The sequence below is a fragment of the Nycticebus coucang genome, chromosome 17, assembly GCF_027406575.1.
Source record: "Nycticebus coucang isolate mNycCou1 chromosome 17, mNycCou1.pri, whole genome shotgun sequence".
Taxonomy (NCBI): Eukaryota; Metazoa; Chordata; class Mammalia; order Primates; family Lorisidae; genus Nycticebus; species Nycticebus coucang.
The window spans coordinates 79,366,092-79,386,479 of NC_069796.1; the positions used below are offsets into that span (position 1 = coordinate 79,366,092).

The 20,388-nt window shown below is 39.2% G+C and overlaps 1 protein-coding gene across 4 annotated transcripts in view; it reads left to right on the forward strand.

The window, feature by feature from the left end:
• The window catches only part of SFXN1 (sideroflexin 1), a 58,912-nt gene that overhangs the window by 24,963 nt on the left and 13,561 nt on the right, over positions 1-20,388 (forward strand). The window contains exons 3-12 of one of the 4 annotated variants that reach the window (XM_053566770.1): positions 6,501-6,671; positions 7,549-7,647; positions 8,866-8,941; positions 9,519-9,604; positions 10,840-10,967; positions 13,297-13,346; positions 15,364-15,450; positions 17,503-17,643; positions 18,583-18,632; positions 19,025-19,072. In XM_053566770.1, the coding sequence (XP_053422745.1) occupies positions 6,501-6,671; positions 7,549-7,647; positions 8,866-8,941; positions 9,519-9,604; positions 10,840-10,967; positions 13,297-13,346; positions 15,364-15,450; positions 17,503-17,643; positions 18,583-18,632; positions 19,025-19,072 (936 nt within the window). The remainder of the gene's footprint in view (positions 1-6,500; positions 6,672-7,548; positions 7,648-8,865; positions 8,942-9,518; positions 9,605-10,839; positions 10,968-13,296; positions 13,347-15,363; positions 15,451-17,502; positions 17,644-18,582; positions 18,633-19,024; positions 19,073-20,388) is intronic. The other 3 variants (XM_053566772.1, XM_053566771.1, XM_053566773.1) reach the window with 3 other exon arrangements.

Sequence of the window (20,388 nt, forward strand, 5' to 3'; positions counted from 1 at the left end):
ATGCAGAAAAAGCAAGCAAAATTCAACCTCCATTCATGATAAAACTCTAAGCAAACTAAGAATGGAATAGGAAAAATACATCTACCAAAATAAAACTACAACTAACATCAGATTTAATGTTGCAGTAATGAACACTTTCCTCCTACTGTTGAGAATACAACAAGGATTTTTGCTGTCATTACCTTTATTCAGCATTGTGATGGAAGTTGTAGCTAGTGCAAAAAGAGAAAATGTCAAAATTCAAAAGAAAGACATAAAGATAAGAAATGAAGAGGTAAAACTGTCTTCCTTCAAAGAAAACATGACCGTCTATATAGAAAGAATCTACAAAAAAGAAAGCAACTAGAATAAGAAAGTTTCGTAAAGTCACAAGGTACAAGATCAATATACAAAAATCAATTATATTTTATCTGGTAGCAATTACAAACTGTACATTGAAATATTCAAATAATACCATTTTTAGGAGCAACAAACATATTAAATAGCTAAAGATCATGAAATGTGTAATGCCTATATGCCAAAACACACACATATACAAAAATTACAGAGAGAAGTCAGTTGTTTTTTGTTAAGTGGTGACGTATACTGTGATAATGTATTGGAAGACTGAATATAATGAAGATGTTGTCTCTTCCTAAACTGATGAATACGTTCAATGTAATTACCAAAACCCCAGCAGGCTTTTTACAGAAATCAACAAGCTAATTCTAAAATATACATGGAAATGCAAAGGATCTAGAACATTGAAAACAATTTTGAAAAAGAATAAAGTTGAGGAATTTATACTACCTGATCTTGATTGTTTTTATATAGAGGCCCACTCTGTTGCCCCAGGCTAATGTCCTGTGTCCTCAGCCTAGCTCATAGCAACTTCAGACTCCTGGGTTTTTGCCGTCCTCCTGCCTCAGCTTCCCTAGCAGCTAGGACTACAGGTGTCCACCAGCATGCCCAGCTAATTTTTCTATTTTCAGTAGAGACAGGGTCTCACATTTGCTCAGGCTGATCTCCACCTCCTAAGCTCAAAAGATCCTCCTGCCTCAGCCTTCGAGAGTGTTAGGATTACAGGCATGAGCCACCGTGCCCACCCTATACTACCCAATTTTCACACGTACTGTAAAGCTCTCACAGGAAAGACAGTTTTGTGTTGGTGTATGGATAGACATTTAGATTCATAGAACAGAATGGAGAATCTTGAATAAACGTGAACATACTTAGCATGCCAAGATGAATCAATGAGGAAAGGACATTCTGTTTAATGAATGGTTCTGGAAAAATTGGGTCATCATATAAAAAATAAATGATCCTTATTTTATACCACAAATAAAAGGTAACTTGAAATAGGTGATAGCCCTAAATATATCAGCTAATAGCATAAAAATTCTAGAAGAAAACATAAGAAAATCTTTATAACTTGGGTGTAGTCAAAGACTTCTTAGGTAGGGCATAGGATAAACACTGATAAATTGAAAAAAAGAAGAAAAAGAAAGCACTGATAAATTTAACTTTATGGAAAGTAAAAAGTCTTTCCACTGCAGAAGACATTGTTTATAAAACAAACATGCAGTTCACATGCTAGAAGGAAATATTTTCAACACTTGTGTCTCATAAAGGATTTGTATCCAGAAGACATAAAGAATTCTTTCAATTCATTAAAAAGACAACCCAATTTTTAAAACTGGTCAAAAGACTTGAGCAGACTTAGGACATTTCACCAAAGAAAATATAGGAACAGCGAGTAAGCATGTGAAAAGATGATCAACATCTTTAGCTGCCAGAAATGCAAATTAAAACCACAAGAAGATACTATTTAATGCCTACCAGAATGGCTAAAAATAGATTTGGTAAATAACTGTGGTAAATTCATCAAATGGAATACTACTGGGTGATTAAACAATTATTGGTACAAACAACAAGGTTGCATCTCAAAAGTATTGTGCAAAATGAGGGAAGCCAGGCACAAAGTACTGCTTGTGGTATGAATCCATTTATGCGCAGCTCCCACAAGGGCAATGCTATAGGGTTAGAGAGCAGATTGGTGGTTGGCAGGAAGTGAGGGAATGACTTCAGAGAGGCCCCTTGCAGGAGGGGAAATACTCCCAGGGTGTCCAACCTGCAAGAGGCATGCAGATTATTTGCTTATCTGTGGTGTCCTATGTCATGAAAAGTATGTATGGACCCCCCTTTTTTATTTTTGCTGATCAGCTTTCATTAGTGTTTGTGTGTTTAATGTGTGGCCCAAGACAACTCTTATTCTTGTAATGTGCAGCAGAAAAGAAGAAATGTTGGATGCCCTCGAGGGTGGGCACACTGTTCATTTTGCAGGAATCATCAAATTGCACACTTAAAATGCATGACTTCTTCTGTATTTAAATTACACATTAATAAAGCTAATTGAATTCAAAATGTTATGAGATCATAGAAAAAAAAGGAGATACTTCCCAATTCACTTGCGATCTTCCCACTTACAAATGATGAAAATGTACTAAAAGGAAACAATGGTCCATCTTACAAATTTATAATGCAGAAATCCAAAAGAAAAAAGTATACCAGGATATCGATTCCAACCTTGTGTTAAAACATGGGCTAGTAAATTTTATTCCAAGTATGAAAAGGTGATTTGTTTTTAGGGCATGTATTAATGTGACTTATTACATCAATAGATTAAAGCAAAAAAGCCAAATTTTGATAGATTCCCCAAAGAAGCTAAAATTATGTAACTAATCACAAAATAACTAATCAGCTAGGGATAATAATAAGCACTTCTTTAATGTGATAAAGAATACCCATACAGTTCCCATATCAGAAGACAGCAGCACACTAAATAATACAACATTAGAGCTGAGCTTCCCAACGAGACCTCTACAGAGTAGGAATCCTGTGGAATTCTTACAGGAAAAAGGGGAAATAGGACAAAGGGAGAGAAGGGTGTTTTCCCAGTTAAATTCAGGAAAGTTTACCTCCCACTCTTGAGAAGATCATATGCCATTAACTTTTTAAACTTTACAAGAAATCTGTAATAAAGCTACTTAATCAATTTCTCCAAACTTGAATATGGGTCCCTTTTTCTTTCTCAATTCTTTTTCATAACATCTGTTAATATCCGAGACATTGCCCTGGAAATACTCCACCATGAGGCATTCCTATTAACGTAAGGAGCAAGGCTGGGATGTCTTTATCTTCACTATAACATTATTCTGGAAGTCCTAATCAATTCAGTAAGACAGAAAAAGAAATAAGTTATAGATATACCAAAAAGATGAGACAGTGTGTTTTATGTAAATGATGATATTCTCAGCAACCAACTGAAAAACCAATGAAACAAGTAGAAGAACATGATGAGCAAGGGGGCTGCTTATAATATATATAAAAAATACAAAAAAAAATTGGTAGCTTCTTATATACCAGCAATAATCAATCACACAATATCTTCTTCTTTTTTTTTTTTTTAAGGCAAAATCTTACTATGTTGCCAAGCTAGAGTGCCATGGCGTCAGCCCACCTCATAGCAACCTCAAACTTGTGGGTTCAAATGATACTCTTGCCTCAGCTTCCTAAGTAGCTGGGACTGTAAGTGCCCACCCCCACATCCAGCTAATTAGAGTTGAGAGGAGTCTTTCTCTTATTCAGACTGGTCTGGAACTCCTTAGCTCAAGCGATCCTCCCACCTCAGCCTCCCAGAGTGCTAGGTCTACAGGCATGAGGCGCCACGCCAGCTAGACAATATCTTTTATTCATATTCATAAGAACAATGAAAAAAATGCCTGGGAACAAACTAATGCAGAAGCTGTGGCAATTACAGAGCCACTGGGAGTCACTGAAGGAAGCATTTGAGTAGCTGGAGTGACGTGGTAGGCCTAGATAGCAAGGTATTGTGCTGTACAGATGTCGCCTCTAAGTTAATGCAGTCTCAGTCAGCATACAGTTGTGATCTCCTGTAAAACTGACAAAATCATTCTAAGGTTTATCTGTAAGAATAAATTAATGAGTATAACTAATACATTTTAGAGCAAGAAAAAGAAGAACAGAATGAGGGACAGTTGGCTCCAAAGTAAATATTAAAATGGATGGTCAAATTTAATGCAATAGAAGGTCTAGAAATCAAGCCTGGTATTCATAAAATCCTGATCGATGCAGACCAGCCAAGTGGGAAATAAAGTTAAGCAAGTTTTACATCCTCATATCTTAAGATAAATTCTAAACATTAAAAGCTTCAGGCTGGGTGCCTGTGGCTCAGTGGTTAGGGCTCCAGCCACAAGCACCAGGGCTGGGGGGTTTGAACCCGGCCCGGGCCTGCTAAACAACAATGACAACTGCAACAACAAAAATAAATAAGTAAATAAATAACTAGGTGTTGTGGCAGGGGCCTGTAGTCCCAGCTAATAGGGAGGCTGAGGCAAGAGAATCACTTAAGCCTAAGAATTTGAGGTTGCTATGAGCTGTGATGCTTTGGCACTCTACAGAGGGCAACAAAGTGAGACTCAAAAAAAAAAAAAAAAAAGCCATGTGATGATGGAGGCAGAGATTGGAGTGATATACCTACAAGCCAAAGAACACCAAAGAATTCCTATGGCCATTAGAACCTAAGAAAAAACAAGGAAGAATCCTGCCCTAGAATCTACAGAGGGACCATGGCCCTACTGACTCTTTGCTTTCAGATTTTGAATCTCCAGGACTGTAAGAGAATAAATTTTTATTGTTTTAAGCCATCTAGCTGGTGGCAATTTGTTTTTGCAGCTTTAGGAAACAAATATATCCTCCTTTTAAATGTTGCATAGTATACCACTGTGTGATTGTAAAATACTGTGTAATATATTATACCAATGGCCTAGTGTTGGGCATTTTAACTGCTTCTCATTTTTTCCATTTGTAAAGGATGGGAAAGTAAATGAACTCTCATGAATAAATCATTCCCTACATTCAAGATTATTTCAAAGGCAATAAATAAATGTGCTGGGTCAGAGCTATGTAAAACATTAAAACTTGAGACATGTCCTTTATTCTTTTCTTCTACTTGAGTATGTCTTTCTTTTTTTTTTTTTTTTTTGAGACAGAGTCTCACTTTGTCACCCTTGGGAGAATGCCGTGGCAACACAGCTCACAGCAACCTCAAACTCTTGGCCTCAAGTGATTCTCTTGCCTCACTCCCACCCCAGTAGCCAGGACTATAGGCACCCGCCACAACACCTGGCTATTTTTAGAGATGAGGTCTCATTCTGGCTCAGGCTGGTCTTGAACTCATGAGCTCAAGCAATCCACCCATCCTGGCCTCCAAAGGCCTAGGCTTATAGGCGTGAGCCACCACACCTGGCCTGAGTATGTCTTTCTAAAAATCATCTCCATTACCAACAGCAGCATCATTATTTAGGGAATTTTTATGTATACTGTGATTAACCCAATTTTTTTTTTTTTTTTTTTTTTTTTGCGGTTTTTGGCTGGGGCTGGGTTTGAACCCACCACCCCTGGCATATGGGGCTGGCACCCTACTCCTTTGAGCCACAGGCGCCGCCTGATTAACCCAAATTTTAATTGTGTTTTGTTGGTTATATTAGGTGCTATCCTGAATTTTTTTTTTTCTCGTAGTTAGATAGGAATAAAATCTCTGCTTAGAAAGACTATACAAGGGTCGGCTCCCATAGCACAGTGGTTATGGCGCTGGCTGCATACACCAAGGGTAAGCAGGTTCAAACCCAGCCTAGTCCAGCTAAAAACAGCAATGACAACTGCAACCAAAAAATAGCCGGGTGTTGTGGTGGGCACCTATAGTCCTAGCCGCTTGGGAGGCTGAGGCAAGAGAATCATTTAAGCCCAAGAGTTGGAGGTTGCTGTGAGGCTGTGATGCCATGGCACTCTACCAAGGACGACATAGTGAGACTCTCTCTCGACAACAAAAAAAGGAAAGACTACACAAATGTTTGTCTGCACTTCTAGCATGTTCATAATAGTTATTTGTGTGTGCGTGTCATTGAAGCTTTTATTTATTTCTATTTTTTAGTAAAGACAGAGGTCTTGCTCTTGTTCAGGCAGGTCTTGAACTCCTGAACTCAAGCAATCCACCTGCCTTGGCCTCCAGAGTGCTTAGATTACAGGTGTAAGCCACTGTGCCTGGCATGAATTAATATTTTTAATTGCATAACTTTCATCTAATTAAAACATTAAAAATATTTTAGAAGTTGCAAAGTTCAAAATACATTTAAAAATGTCATTTAAGACAAAGAACATTTCAAAGTTGAATACTTCCTTGTTATACACGATATTTTTTTTTTTTGCTTTTTCAAAGATAAATAATTTTAAAAATGTGTTAAAAATGTTCATTTGAGTGCTTATGTTTCGACATTTTAACTGACGATGTATCCATTAGTTAGAGTTGTCACTACATCCAGGGACAGGGACTGTTGTTTTAGGTAAATATAAACTTTGAAGCCTTTTAGCTACTTGTCTCTAGGGCATGAGTAAGATATTTGAAATGAAAATTACCTTGTTATTTTTTATTGTTTTCTTAGGCAAGGAATTATTCCTCTAGGTCTTACAGAAAATGAATTATGGAGAGCAAAGTACATCTATGATTCAGCTTTTCATCCTGATACTGGTGAAAAGATGATTTTGATAGGAAGGATGTCAGCTCAGGTTCCAATGAACATGACCATCACAGGCTGTATGATGACATTTTATAGGTAAGTTATAGCTGTGTAACAGAAGTTTGTTTGATGTCACAAAAACTTAAAGTACATTTTTTGTTTGTAAATAGTTTTATTGACATAAATGTCATTTTATAAACATATGAGGTTATAAATATGAGAATTAGCTTTATTGGAACGATTGAGTCCTTCCACATGTGTCAAAACATTGTACTCCAAAAATATAGACAATAAAAAATAAAAATGAAAAAATATAATAGTATAATTGCTTTTAAAAAAGAAATAAATGTCATTTCATTTTTAGTTTCATATTATATAATGTTGTTACTCTAAGGGTCTTTTTACCTTTCTCCTCTGATAAATATCATTTTCTTTGCTGTTCAAAAGGAGATTGAATTTTTCCCTAAATCTTAGACCCAAAAGAAAATGAAGTAGAGAAAGAAAATAAAGAGTCTGAGAAATCGCCCTTTAATCCATTCACATAGATACAGGTATAGGTACAGGTACTGATATAATACGGGTGTAACTGTAGACATACTTTTTTGCACAGACATAAACTGTCCTTGCAGTTAGGAGGGGCCAGGACTGCTTAGCTCCATATGGCTTCATTTTTCCCCCAAAGAAGGGATCTGACATTTATTTGAGTGTTTACTGTGCCAAGCCCTCTACACATACAATCTTACTTCATATTCATACTCATAGTAACCCCTAGAGCCTGATGCTATCCATGTCCACTGAATGCGGACACTGAGGATCAGAGAGGGTAAAAGCCTCCGGCCCAATGCATGGTCGTCGCCCAGCTTTCTTCCTTCCCCAGTATGCCTCCTCTCTGGTCACTGGCCTTCACATGCTCTGCTCTGTGCCTAGCTCCGTCCGAGTGATAGCAGGTATGTGACCAAACACTCTATTTCAGGACTACCCCGGCGGTGTTGTTCTGGCAGTGGATTAACCAGTCCTTCAATGCTGTCGTCAACTACACCAACAGAAGTGGAGACGCTCCCCTCACTGTGAAGTAAGGCTGTAAGATTCACGGGGCCTCTGAAGTTCCCCAGTGTTCATATGATTAAGTGGTAATAAAAAGTACATCCATATAAACTGTTTACATTGTTCAGAATATTATGTGGCATCTTTTTAAGTAAAGTGAGTATTTTTCTCCCTCTCTATCAAAACAATAGTTTTCTTCTAGCCTGCTTTCTCATTACTCAAGCTACCAGTAGCTCGTAGAATGATACCTCTTTTGTACCCTGGACAGAGCTTACTGCCTCTGTAGGACACAGGGCAAGCAGCCCGGGTCTGCCTTCTGGTAAATGACAAGCTCTACCCCCTCCACTGTGCCCAAGTCAGCAGCCACCAACATCGAAAGGAGAAGGGTCATCAGTGTAGTCTCTGCAGAAATCCAGGGAAGAGCATGATGTTGTGACTATTATATTTGACTTTTTAAAAAATAGCCCAAAGGAGAAAAGGCAATGGGCTTAAAAATTTGCTTCCTGTAAAAAAAATTTGACAGACTAAAATGTTAGCATAACTTCTATTACACTTGAAAGAAAAGTTCCGTTTTTTTTAATCACTTAAAATTGCATTTGACAGCCTGTGTTCTATCCTTGTACAGAACAAAGGATATTGAAATCTGCAAGCCAGTGGTGTTTATCACAGTTAAAATTTCTTTTAAAGGAACAGAGAATTGCTTGTGTTTTATTGCATTTTGAAGATGAGACTTAGGGTTTAACGCAGTAAGGTAACATTTTTAAAATGCAGCACTCCATTTTTGCTTTCAAAATGTGTATTTTGAGAAGTGCAGTATTTTTTATCGAGGCAAATACAGTAGAACTTCTATAAGTTGAGCACCAAAGGGACTGTGAAAATTAGGTCAACTGAAGGAGGTGGTCAACTATGGAGGTTTTAATGTATGTTCCAAACATTTAGCCTAATATACATTTGCCTGTATTCATAGATTTCTGCACACAAATTCTCCCCCTCCCACAAACACGCAATCTGTATGTCTACTTGTTTGAGGTTGTAGTCAGATTATGTGTGAAGAATCCGGGTTTTTATGAGTCTATTTGCTTTTTCTCCAGATTCTTCTATTGGTAAGAGTGATAACAAATGTTTTGTGGACTCTCCATTCTTGATCACGCTCTTTTATATTTCCCCTCATGTATTTCTTCAAATAATGTTGTAGCAGAGTTCCCTGACAAACACTCAACATCCAGGATTCCTCTTTTCATTTCAGTGAATTGGGAACAGCTTATGTTTCTGCAACAACTGGTGCCGTAGCCACAGCTCTAGGACTTAATGCATTAACCAAGGTACTTGGATTTTTATTTCCGTAATAATGATTCTTAATTTGTTCTCACCTGCCTGGCTCAAAGTCCCTCTATCATCCCTTAAAATAGTTTAAGTCATATGACTTTCTTATCCTAGTCATTCTTTTTAACTACGTATTTTAATTATATCTTGTAATAAGTTTTGGGAGAGATGTTACCTATACCACCTGCCAATACGGTTGCCTGGGTCTGGCTCTAGGCATCAAATAGGTATCACCGTAATAGCCTCCTAGACACTATGTGTGGGCTGACAGTGGGCCTCAGGCCACAGCTCTGCAGAGGTACCAGAGCCAGCATCTGAGCTCAAGACTTTAGGACTTCAAAGCCATACTCATGCAACCACACTGAGCTGCCAAATGACTTAGAAGTGTGCATGGTCCCAGCACACCCATGCCAGGAATATACAAGTACCACTAGGAAACAAGTGCTGAAAGTACTTTTGGCCCGCGTTTCTATACAAATAGGAGTTTGCATTAGCATTTTCAAGAAGAAATACGTTATTTCCATCCAGTAATTCAGGAAAAGGAAGATAATGCTTTTGGAATTCTCTCTTCCACAGCATGTCTCCCCACTGATAGGACGTTTTGTTCCCTTTGCTGCCGTAGCTGCTGCTAACTGCATTAATATTCCATTAATGCGGCAAAGGTAAGAGTCATACACACTCTTAGCAAGGATGTGTGCTTGACAGGAGAGTCTCTTGTCATCATTAGCTTTGTTGAAATTTTTAAAAAATTATTTTAGGCTTGGCGCCTGTAGCTCAGCGGCTAGGGTGCCAGCCTCATACACCAGATCTCGTGGGTTCGAACCCAGCCCGGGTCTGCCAAACAACGACAGCTACACCCAAAAAGTAGCCGAGTGTTGTGGTGGGAGCTTGTAGGCCCAGCTGCTCGGGAGGCTGAGGCAAGAGAATCGCGTAAGCCCAAGAGTTTGAGGTTGCTGTGAGCTGTGACGCTACGACACTCTACCGAGGGTAACATAGTAAGACTCTTATCTCAAAAAATATATATATATTTTTAATAGGTACAGAAAAAATTATATGAGATCTGGGATTTGTTTCAAAATAATCTTGGGTTGAGGGTGAAGGTGGGCCCATTGATGAAACAAGTTTAACCATGAGTTGCTAGTGATTAAAGCAAGGTGAGGAGTGTTTGGAGATTTAAATTAATTTCTCTATGTTTGTATAATTAAAAGATGTTTATAAAGTTGACATTGAGTTGTGCTTGGGGTGGACAAAGAAGGTGCATGCAGAGAAAGTTTATTCTCCGAAATAGGTTTCTTCCCTTCCCCTCCAAGAATTTGCTTTGGGGGCTTAAAGTAAGATTGATCTATATCTTTGCAAATATTTTTTTAGAACTGGCAAAAATTAAAGGAGAAGAAAGAATAAGAAAAAGCATTTTGGAATAAATATCAAAAAACAGGATAACAGTAGGAGTTACAGTGTTAGTAACTGTAGTTAATAAATATTCAGTAGGGCCATACAGTAGTGACTTCTTTTATGTCAATGTATTAAGTGAGTTGATTTAATTAAGTCATGTATTATGTATTATATCTATGTTTCATTTGGAAAGTTGCTAAAATTTGCACACAGGCATAGAAATTAGGCATTTCTTTAAGTTACCGTATCTACACTTCAAATTATATTGTTATCAAAAAAGGTACACCCTTTTAAGTAAGCTTACTAACGTTATTTTACTTTTTGTGCTATCACGGGACTAAGCCGGTTCATTGTATTTTAAAAATAAACTTGCCGGTACCAAAAATGACACTTGAATGGATGTTTGGTTTAAGTAGGCATTTGGTCTTTCCTAACATAGTGTTATTCTAAGATGTTTCGTGAAGACATGAGGGAACTTCTTCTTTACGTGTCTTTTGCACTGCAGGGAACTCAAAGTTGGCATTCCTGTCACAGATGAAAATGGGAACCGCTTAGGGGAATCGGCAAATGCAGCAAAACAAGCCATCACACAAGTCGTCGTCTCCAGGATTCTCATGGCAGCTCCTGGCATGGGTCAGTAGAATGTTGTCACCCGTTCCTTCATTCTGTAATATAGACTGAGCAGGCTGTTATGGATCAGTGAACAAGCACAACAGCCGATCCTTTTCATGGAAATTGCCTTCTGTGAGGAGAGGCAGAAAATAAACAAGTAAATAAAATACAGTATGTGAAGTGGTGATAAGGGCTAGAGGAAGGGTGGGTGCTGGGGGGAGATGCAGATGGGGCAACCAGGAAAAAGGACTGGCTGGAGGTGAGGTAGTGGGCCAAGCAGGGGTCAGGGCTGAATATTCTGGGCAGAGGGAGGCCAACAGAGTTTGCCTGGTGCCTTGGAGGCATCCTGAGAGGCAGGTGCGTCTGGAGCAGAGTGAGGGAGGTGGGGAGCAGTAGGAAGGGTGTGGAGAGGCCACGCAGGGCAGAGTGTAAATGGCTGCCCTGGTGTTTCAAGCTTGGCTTTTTGTCTGAGAGGTAGAAAACGATGCAGTCTTTTGGCAGGAGAGTGGCACAGTCAAACTTAGGTTTTAACTGTGTCACTCGGGGTGCTGGATTGAGGAAAGACTGAAGGAAGAAAAAGAATGTTGGTTGGAGCCTGTTCAGGAGGCTGCCTCCGTGTTCCAGGCGAGGGACAGTGGTGGGTTGGACCTGGACCATGCAGTAGAGAGGATGGGAACTTGTTGGGAAGAAATTTGATCTTTAAAAACCTGGAAAAGAAACTTAGCCCTTGGAAAGAAGTAGTTTCTACTGAAGATTTACTTGTATCAATAGGAAACCCTAGGAACACAGAGCAAATTGGACTGGTGTAGAGCAGCTTCTAATAAAATGTTGCAAAGCCACTGCTCAGTTTTCTCACTAGGGTTTGGGGCCAGCATCTCCAAAAGTAGAAAATGTACATTGTATTTATTTCCTCTGAGGATTCTGGTCTACCTGGAGGGCTATTTAGAACTACCTGCAAAGCCCAAGAGTTTGAAGTTGCTGTGAGCTGTGATGCTACAGCCTCAAGAAGGTTCTCAGATTTACCAGGAAATTGGAGGGCCTGGGATTTATAGCTCCCTTCATATTTAAAGCAGAAATTAGTAATAAACAGAAAATATTATTAGTGTTAAAACACATTTAATTTCATCATCTAAACTGATTGCAAACAGCAGTTGGGTATTAAAATGAAAGCCCCAAATGAAGCATACTTTATCAACCACTGTCCAGTTGTCCCACTAGTATTTTTTGCAGTTTTTACATTCTTCTGTTGCTGTGAATGCTCATTAGCAGAACATAAGTACATGAAGGAAAGCATTGAAGAACATGAGATTCGCATTCCAGCTAACTGGAGAAAGATCACCATTATCTGACGTAACAAAGGAACACCTTGGGTGTGAGATGCCCTGGTGTGCTGTGGGGGTGGCTAGTCCACAGTCCTGAAATGCAGGCAAAACGTCCCTGAATTCAGCACCACCACATTTGTCACTAACCTAAGAGGAGGCTGAGGAGCCCACCCCGAAGTGCCTGCTGAGCCCTGATTTCCAGGTTTGATGAAATAGAGGTTGTGACTCAGACTTCTACCCTGGGTTTGCTTTTGGTCTGGGTCTTTCACATTTTGAAATGCCTCATCATTTTGGAATTTAGCCAGCCCAACAAATCCATTTCCAGTGACTTGATTGTTTGAAATACTATTGAGTCCCCAGAGGAGAAACAAAATCTTACTGTATCAGTGAAATCTATGAGGGCAATTGACATATCAAAATATTGGAATGACAGTTTAGTCTGATAAAGGTTGTGACTAAGTGAACTAACGCTGCCCATCACATACCCAACATCTTATGTGCAATATTGTGTCAAATCATCATGGTCACTTTAATATGGTTTTCTCCATTTTAAAGATGAGGAAAACAGGAAACTGAGGCTCACAGATGAGAGGTAACTTTTTCAGAGTCACCCAGCTAGCATGTGGTCTAACCTATACTGAACATAAGATTGTTTACTCTGTCCTTCACGCGTGCTGGACACCCAAGAAGCATTTTCCACTTACTTTATTAATACAGGAGGGAAAGGTTCCTAACGTTGGTACCAGTGCCTGTTTAAAGCTAAATGTCAAAGTTTTCTTTAAGATTATAAAATTTTTGGCTGGCAGAGGGCATTACATTGTTTTTCAAAAATCTACAGAATAGGAACAGTTTTCAATTTAATAAATTTAAGTTTAATAATTTAAAGAATTACTACAGATAGTTTTCATTCTGCCAGCATGAAAATTGGGCTAAAAGTGACAAAAGACTCCTGTCAAATTGTTGGGATAAAATGCAAGCTGAAAATAGACATTAAATAAAGATTTCAGCGGCTCTATCTTTACTTTCAGCCATTCCACCATTTATTATGAACACTTTGGAAAAGAAAGCCTTTTTGAAGGTAAGACCGAGTTCTATTTGTCCTTTTCTCAATTCCTTTCATTCTTTTTCAGATTTCAAACTATACAGAATATTTCCTACATAAATAGTAAAGAATTGAAAGGTCAGGCAGTGCCTGTAGCTCAGTCAGCAGGGCACCGGCCACATACACCAAAGCCGGCGGGTTCGTACCTGGCCTGGGCCAGCTAAAACAACAATGACAACTGCACAAAAAAATAGCGGGGCATTGTGGCAGGCACCTGCAGTCCCAGCTACTTGGGAGGCTGAGGCAAGAGAATTGCGTAAGCCCAAGAGTTTGAGGTTGCTGTGAGCTGTGACGCGATAGCACTCTACCCAGGGAGACAGCTTGTGACTCTTAAAAAAAAGAAAGAATTGAAAGGTCAGTTTCTCTTGGACTCTTACATAAATAAAATGTTTCTAGGAACATTTTATCTCTCATCTCAGATATTTAAAAGCGCTTCTTACGAATGAAGACTGCTACTGTTGAGAGGTTATAGCCAGTTATGCACTCAGTTATCTGTTAAATGACTAGCTAGGTAAAAATGAAGAGACGATGTGAATTTGGCATGATGCGTTTATAAGTTTCTATCTGTACTAGGAATGAAAAAGTAATTTGGAGTAGCAGTTTCATGGGGGCTCTGGAACGGTTGTCTCAGTTCCTCTGATTTCTCACAAACACTGGACAGAAAAAGGAGTTGGGCATATTGCATAATTTTCTTGCTATGACAGACGGAAATTGCTGTAGATGTACCCTGGCATTTTCTCACATGAAGAAACTAGCAAATGATATGAGCAGTTAGCCCCATCTTAGCCTAACACTGCCACACTGTTCCAGGTTTTTACACAGTAAGATGAATAAATACCATGCTCTTCCCACCCGCATCTCAATGTGTATTTTTTAGCTTTGCTTGTTATTATACCCTTCAATCACAATTCGGATGTCTACCGCCTCACTTAGTCTTCCTGCAGAAGCCCTCTCTCTGCCTGCCCCATGCACACAGTGAAGGGGCCTCTGGTTTTGAAGCCCCTGTGACAGGGTCCAGCGAAGCCATCCAGTAACTCACAGACCAGTCCCAGCATCTCATTAGCTACAGGGGGTTGGGTTGTAGCTGTCCTCATTCAGAATGCAGTGTAAGATGTTGCTTTGAAAAGTAATGGCTAAATATTCTTGAGGTTCCCACATATCCACCACTCCCAAGTTCAAGGTTGCTGTTACATTTAAATGTTGCATTTTTCCCATGTAGAGAGGACTATAGAATTTAATTGATAATATTGCCGTGACTAAAACATACATAGAGGCAGCTTATATAAATACCCATACTATTGCGTGTTCAAACCATTTTCACCTTCTAACGTCAAAAGCAGGGCTTACCGTGCCCCTTTACAAAGGCTCGAGGATCATTTCCCGGGAAGCTTCCTAGTGCCCACGTGGGAGGTACCTGCCTCGGTTGGCCTCTCCCTGCTCCCCCACAGCCAGGTGTGCCACCTCTGCAAGGATGTACTTATCTAGGCTTTTACCTTGGAAATGACCAAATTCCTCTGCAAACATGGAACTAATTGAACATTCTGGGCTTTTTTAAATAGTGAAGCCTGGGGAGCATTCAGCATGACTCATTCTCCCCCCCACGCTTTATCCTTTCCCAAGTGGGGAGCTGGAAAAAGGCATCACTGTGGGCAGCTGACTCACGGAAATTTTTGCAATAAACCCAAAAGTTTACTGCCTAAAATCTGGCATTTCCGTGAACATTTTTCTTGAAGTATAGTTCCTATTGTCCCTTTAAATGTAAGTCATTCTTGCTGGCACTTTCATTGGGAACAAAATTGGTACGGGGGTGGGTCCTGTAATAGTTCTCATTCCTTAAGCTCTAATTTTTTTGTTTGTTTGTTTGTTTGTTTGTTTTGTTCAACATTTCCCTTTAATGAAAGTGGACTGCTATGTCTATGCAGTCGATTTTTGGGACTGTCTGCTAATTGAGTGCAAATGTAGCATTTATTTGTTCATTTATATACTTATTTAGCAGCCCTTTGCTGAATGCCTGTTTCTGCTGAGCAACGTGCTAGGCGGTAGAGTCACCCAAAAAGGACCTAAGCCGTGCTGTCAGGAAGTATGTTACATGGTGGGGAAGGAGACAAGGGCAAATGAACACACAGTGGTTACAGCACTGAGGGAGCACAAAGGCAGTGTCTTACCCAGCTGACATAGACGGGCGGAGGCTTGAAGAGCAATAGCCAAGGGCATATGTTCTGCAGAAGCTCAGCAAAGACACAGAGCTGGCTGTTTGGAGATTTGGGAAATCTCCAAACAGATTCCCAGTTAGGTTGGCTGAGTTGTAGCCAATATGTAGGGAATTGACTGTACCATATAGAAAAATTAACTCAGTGGTTCATAGAATCTAAATGTAACAGTCTACAATTATGAAACTTCTAGAAGGAAATATAGTAGAATACTAGGGATAGATAAAGATTTCTTAGACACAACACTAAAGATACAGTCTATAAAAGCAAAATTGATAAATTGGACTGCATCAAAATTTTAAAATTCTGTTCTTCAAAAACTTATAAAGAGGATGAAAAGACAAGAAACGGCCAGTCAGAAAATGTTTGCAAGGCATGTATCTGAGAAAGGACTTACATCCAGAATATATAAAGAACTTCCAGTGCTCATTCAAGAAATAACCCAGTTTAAAAAAAAAAAAAAAAATAGGCAAAAAGTTTGAACAGACATCCACCAAATACAGGTCGCAAATAAACACATGATTTATTCCTTGGGGAAATTCAAATTAAAACCACATGAGCTACCACTGAACACCTATTGGAAGGTTTTAGTGATAGGTGATTAAAATTAAAGACTATAAGAAATAATAGGTCAGCTACTGGTGAAGATAAAAAGTGCGGGTGAGGATATGAAGGAACTGGAACTTTTGCCACTGCTGGTGAGAATGTAAAATGGAGCAGCTACTTTATAAAACAGTTTGACAGTTTCTCACAAAGTTAAATTTATAATACCACGTGAGCCAGTCATTTCACTCCTAGGTATGCATGTGGGAGAAATGAAAGCCCGTGTCCATAAAAGACAGATGTTCATTGCAGCTTTGTAATAGCCAAAGACTAGAGATACCTCAAATGTTCATCAGCAAGAAAATGGATAAACAAATGGAAAACTTAACTCAGCAATAAAAAGTAACAAACTATTGATACACGCAACATGAAGGGATTGCAAAAAAGGGTGGACACTGTATATCAAATCCTAAAGATATTGTTAATAAAGGAAGGTATAGTGACAAAAAGTAAATGAGAGGCTGCCAGGGAAAGGGGTGCAGGATTTGGGAAGAGGAACGAATTGCAAAGGAGCACAAGGAACAAGGAAGACAGAGTGATAGATACGTTCTTTATTATGATTGTGGTGATGGCATCACAGTTATATACACACATGTCAAAACTTAATATCAGACATTAAATATGAGCAATTGATAGTATGCCAATAAAGCTAGTGGAAAAAAAAGATCATTGGGGAAAAAAGAATTTGGCCATATTTTTTAACTGTATGTTTATTGTCTTTAATTCATTTGAACTCTTTATTTAAAATATCCACTGTTTGAACAGTTCTGTTAGGTAAGATGTGTCTGTACCTTGAGGAATTTTGTGAGTATCTAGTGAAAGATCAAACATCCTCCGCTCACTAATTTCATCTCAAACTAAGTCCCGTTTGGGAGGTGGGGACGAATTAGGCAGGGATATGTGGTTAAAATTAGAAGACGTCAGATTGGGTACTGTGGGGTAAGTTAGAATACTCTAGGAACCTGGCGTTGTGAGGAGCCTTTCACCCAAACCCTCTGCATGGGCCGCAGCCATCATTAGTTAGTGCATGTCTAGCTCAGAGGTGACATGCAGCTGTTCCCTTTGGGATTACCAGGTAGCTCAATTCTGTATAGCTAAGAGTGTACTTGAAATGAGAGGGCTGCTCTCACCGACCCAAGTTCATCCATCCACAGGATCTTGCTTAAGATCACTTGCCTTCTCATCACTAAATCTGTGTGCCAGCCCAGACATGCCTTGTCTGGAGAGTGCTAGGGTGAAGATTTCCATCTCCTTGTGACAACCATCATCACACGAAGTTAGTTGCCCAAGATGCAGCATTTCCTTTTCTTTATTTTGAGGGGTGGGGTCCCCTGTGTCACCTACGTGGATCAGCCTCCTTTGACAACGGTTCTCCCTTCCTCTCTAGTCCATACCTTTCTCCCCTTGCGTTGACCTTCCTGATGTACCTTTTCACCAGAGGAGTCTCCTCGGGGACCAGGGTACGCCTCGCATGCCCACTGTCTTGTAATGGCTTGTGTTGATTCTTACCTAAGTTGGCTGATTTCATTATAACCAGTTCATAACTTGGTGATAGCTATTTTTGCGGCCTTGTTTATATAACCATATATCACACTGCTCTTTATATTGTGTATTTTGGTATCACTCCCTTTTTAAAAACTAAAAACCTAACAGCATTTATTTTCCAAAAGACCAACCAACTTGTTTATTTCCATTAAAAAAAAAAAAAAATGTGACTAACAAAAATGTTTTATACAAGAAATAGTTTTAACCAGCAACCAGCAATAGTTTTACTGACAGCAACCCCAGCCAAGAATGATAAGAGGTATAAGGAGCTATGTGGGTGGTAAATGATCCAGGGACCATCCTAGGGGCTTTATGAATGTTATGTGGCATTCTTCATCCACACACTTTAAGGAAGCTGTTATGATGCTCCTTTTTTTTTTTTCTTTTTTTTTTTAAATCATAACAAGGAAATCATGGCTTGGAGAGGTAAGGCTCTACCTGTCCATCCCCTAGCTGGGAACTAACAGGTAAAGCAGAGATTTGAGTGCAGAATCATTTGTCTTCAAACCTTAGCAGCAGGCTACACTGTGTCCCCAGCCAGGAGATAAATTATACTTGAGTGGTAGCTGTTCCTCTATCTCCTGTACATTGTGAAGCAGCGCTCAGATTATATGTGCAAGGGGAAAATGAAATAGAAGCCACTTGATTTTTGCATGTGTGTTCACTGACAGATCTAAGAGAGCCACGGGAAATCAGGACTAACACACTTGTTGCCGTGTTACCCTGGAAGCTCACCTAACACATTCCATCTGGATATTGTGATGTGGCGAGGTTCCTTCCAGTTAATCAGCAGAAGGTCTTGTCTCTAAGTGTCTGTCTAAAAATTATTCAGAATCATTTATTTCTGCACACAGAGGTTCCCGTGGATGAGTGCGCCTATTCAAGTTGGATTAGTTGGCTTCTGGTGAGTAGAAATTACTCTTATATAATGAATTTCTTTTTTTTAATATATAGCACATGAAAGGTAAAGGAAGGATAATATGGAACACATGTTTTGAAAATGAGACCATCCCATGACATCTGGATCTTATGGTCCCAATAATCAGATGAAAGTAAACTGTCTTTAGAGAAATCTACAGCATTAAAGCTATTTGGGTGATTCTTTTGTAACCCCCTGTTATCTCTTTGATTTTTTTTCATTATTTTAGCAATCCTAGGTAATAACATTTACACAAACAGGGCATATGTCCGTCAGGCAATAAAGAAAGAGGATTGTTACAAAGTGAAACAGAATGAGAGGTTGACCATTTTCAAAATGCTCTGACTTACCTTTTTTTCCTTTGTTCTTTTTTAAAGTTTGGTATTTGCTACACCCCTTTGTTGTGCTCTGTTTCCTCAGAAAAGGTATGTATTTGCTATTGTTCAGAATGACTTTTAATCCCCAAAACCAGCTAAAGAGGCAGATGCTGTTATTCCATTTCACTGGTAGGGAAGTTGAGACCCAAAATGATAATGCTGTCAAGTTCTCGAAAAGGACTAGATAAAGGCAGAAATCAAAGCCATGTGATTTCAAAACTCACGGTATCCAGCTCTTTTCTACCCCCTTCTATTGAATTTGAAAATGCTTTATTCTCTTATAAGAGTCAGGTTAACTCTGGTGCAAATTTGCTTTTATAAAAATTTAAATGTAGTTCCTTGTCGTCCAATCCATTGGCAAATGCGTCTGTAATACAGATATGTTAGAGTTTAAGCTCCACCCCCAGGGGCAGCAATTATATGCTCGTAGCTTAGGTGGTTGGTATATTTCCTTCCCTTCTTCCTACTTCGCTTTTTGCCTTAAAAGCTTTCTTCTATCACAAGCTGCCCTTGCATCCTGCGTTTGAGGTAGGAACTGGGCTAACTGGTGTTCATTGTCTACATCAGCGGTTCTCAACCTGCGGGTCGGGACCCCTTCGGGGGTCTCCTGCATATCAGATATTTACATTACGATTCATAACTGTAGAAGAATTACAGTTATGAAGTAACAACGAAAATAATTTTATGGTTGGGAGTCACCACAACATGAGGAACTGTATTAAAGGGTCGTGGCATTAGGAAGGTTGAGAATCACCACTCTTCATCTAGGTCTGCAGCCTCCTCCTAACCAAGAAACGACGTTTTGCTGGTTTAGGTTTTTGTTTTAGAGTCACCAGGCCGCTTGCCTTTGTAACATCCTTTCCTTCATGAGCCAGCAGGTCCCAGACACAGGATCTTTAATGCCCTAGCCTTTCAAAGGAGGTTTTGGATGAAGTGTTCTGTTCTAGAACTGACTTCACTGGGGCTTTCTGTCTGATAGAGCATACCACCTTTTATCTGTTCTTGTACTCTGTCTTCGTCCTTGGATAAAGATTTGAATCTCACTTTAAGGATCCCTCCTTGAAGAGGGCAGGACCTTCAGAACCTATTCCAGAAGCCCAATTCAGATATTTTACCACCTCTAAAGAGGAGCAATCAGACCTATTTAATTGTACAAACCCCACAATCTGAGGGCTTAATCTACAAATAGCTCATAACCCAGTGGTTTTCAACCCTTTTTATCTCACGGCACACTTGAACGTCCATAGCACCTTAAATTATATTGATCAAAAAGAAAAAGACTAAAAAGAAGAATGGATGTACTATACTTGAACTTCTTTCAAAAATAGTTTAATTTAAAAAATAGTTTAATTAATGATCTTTAA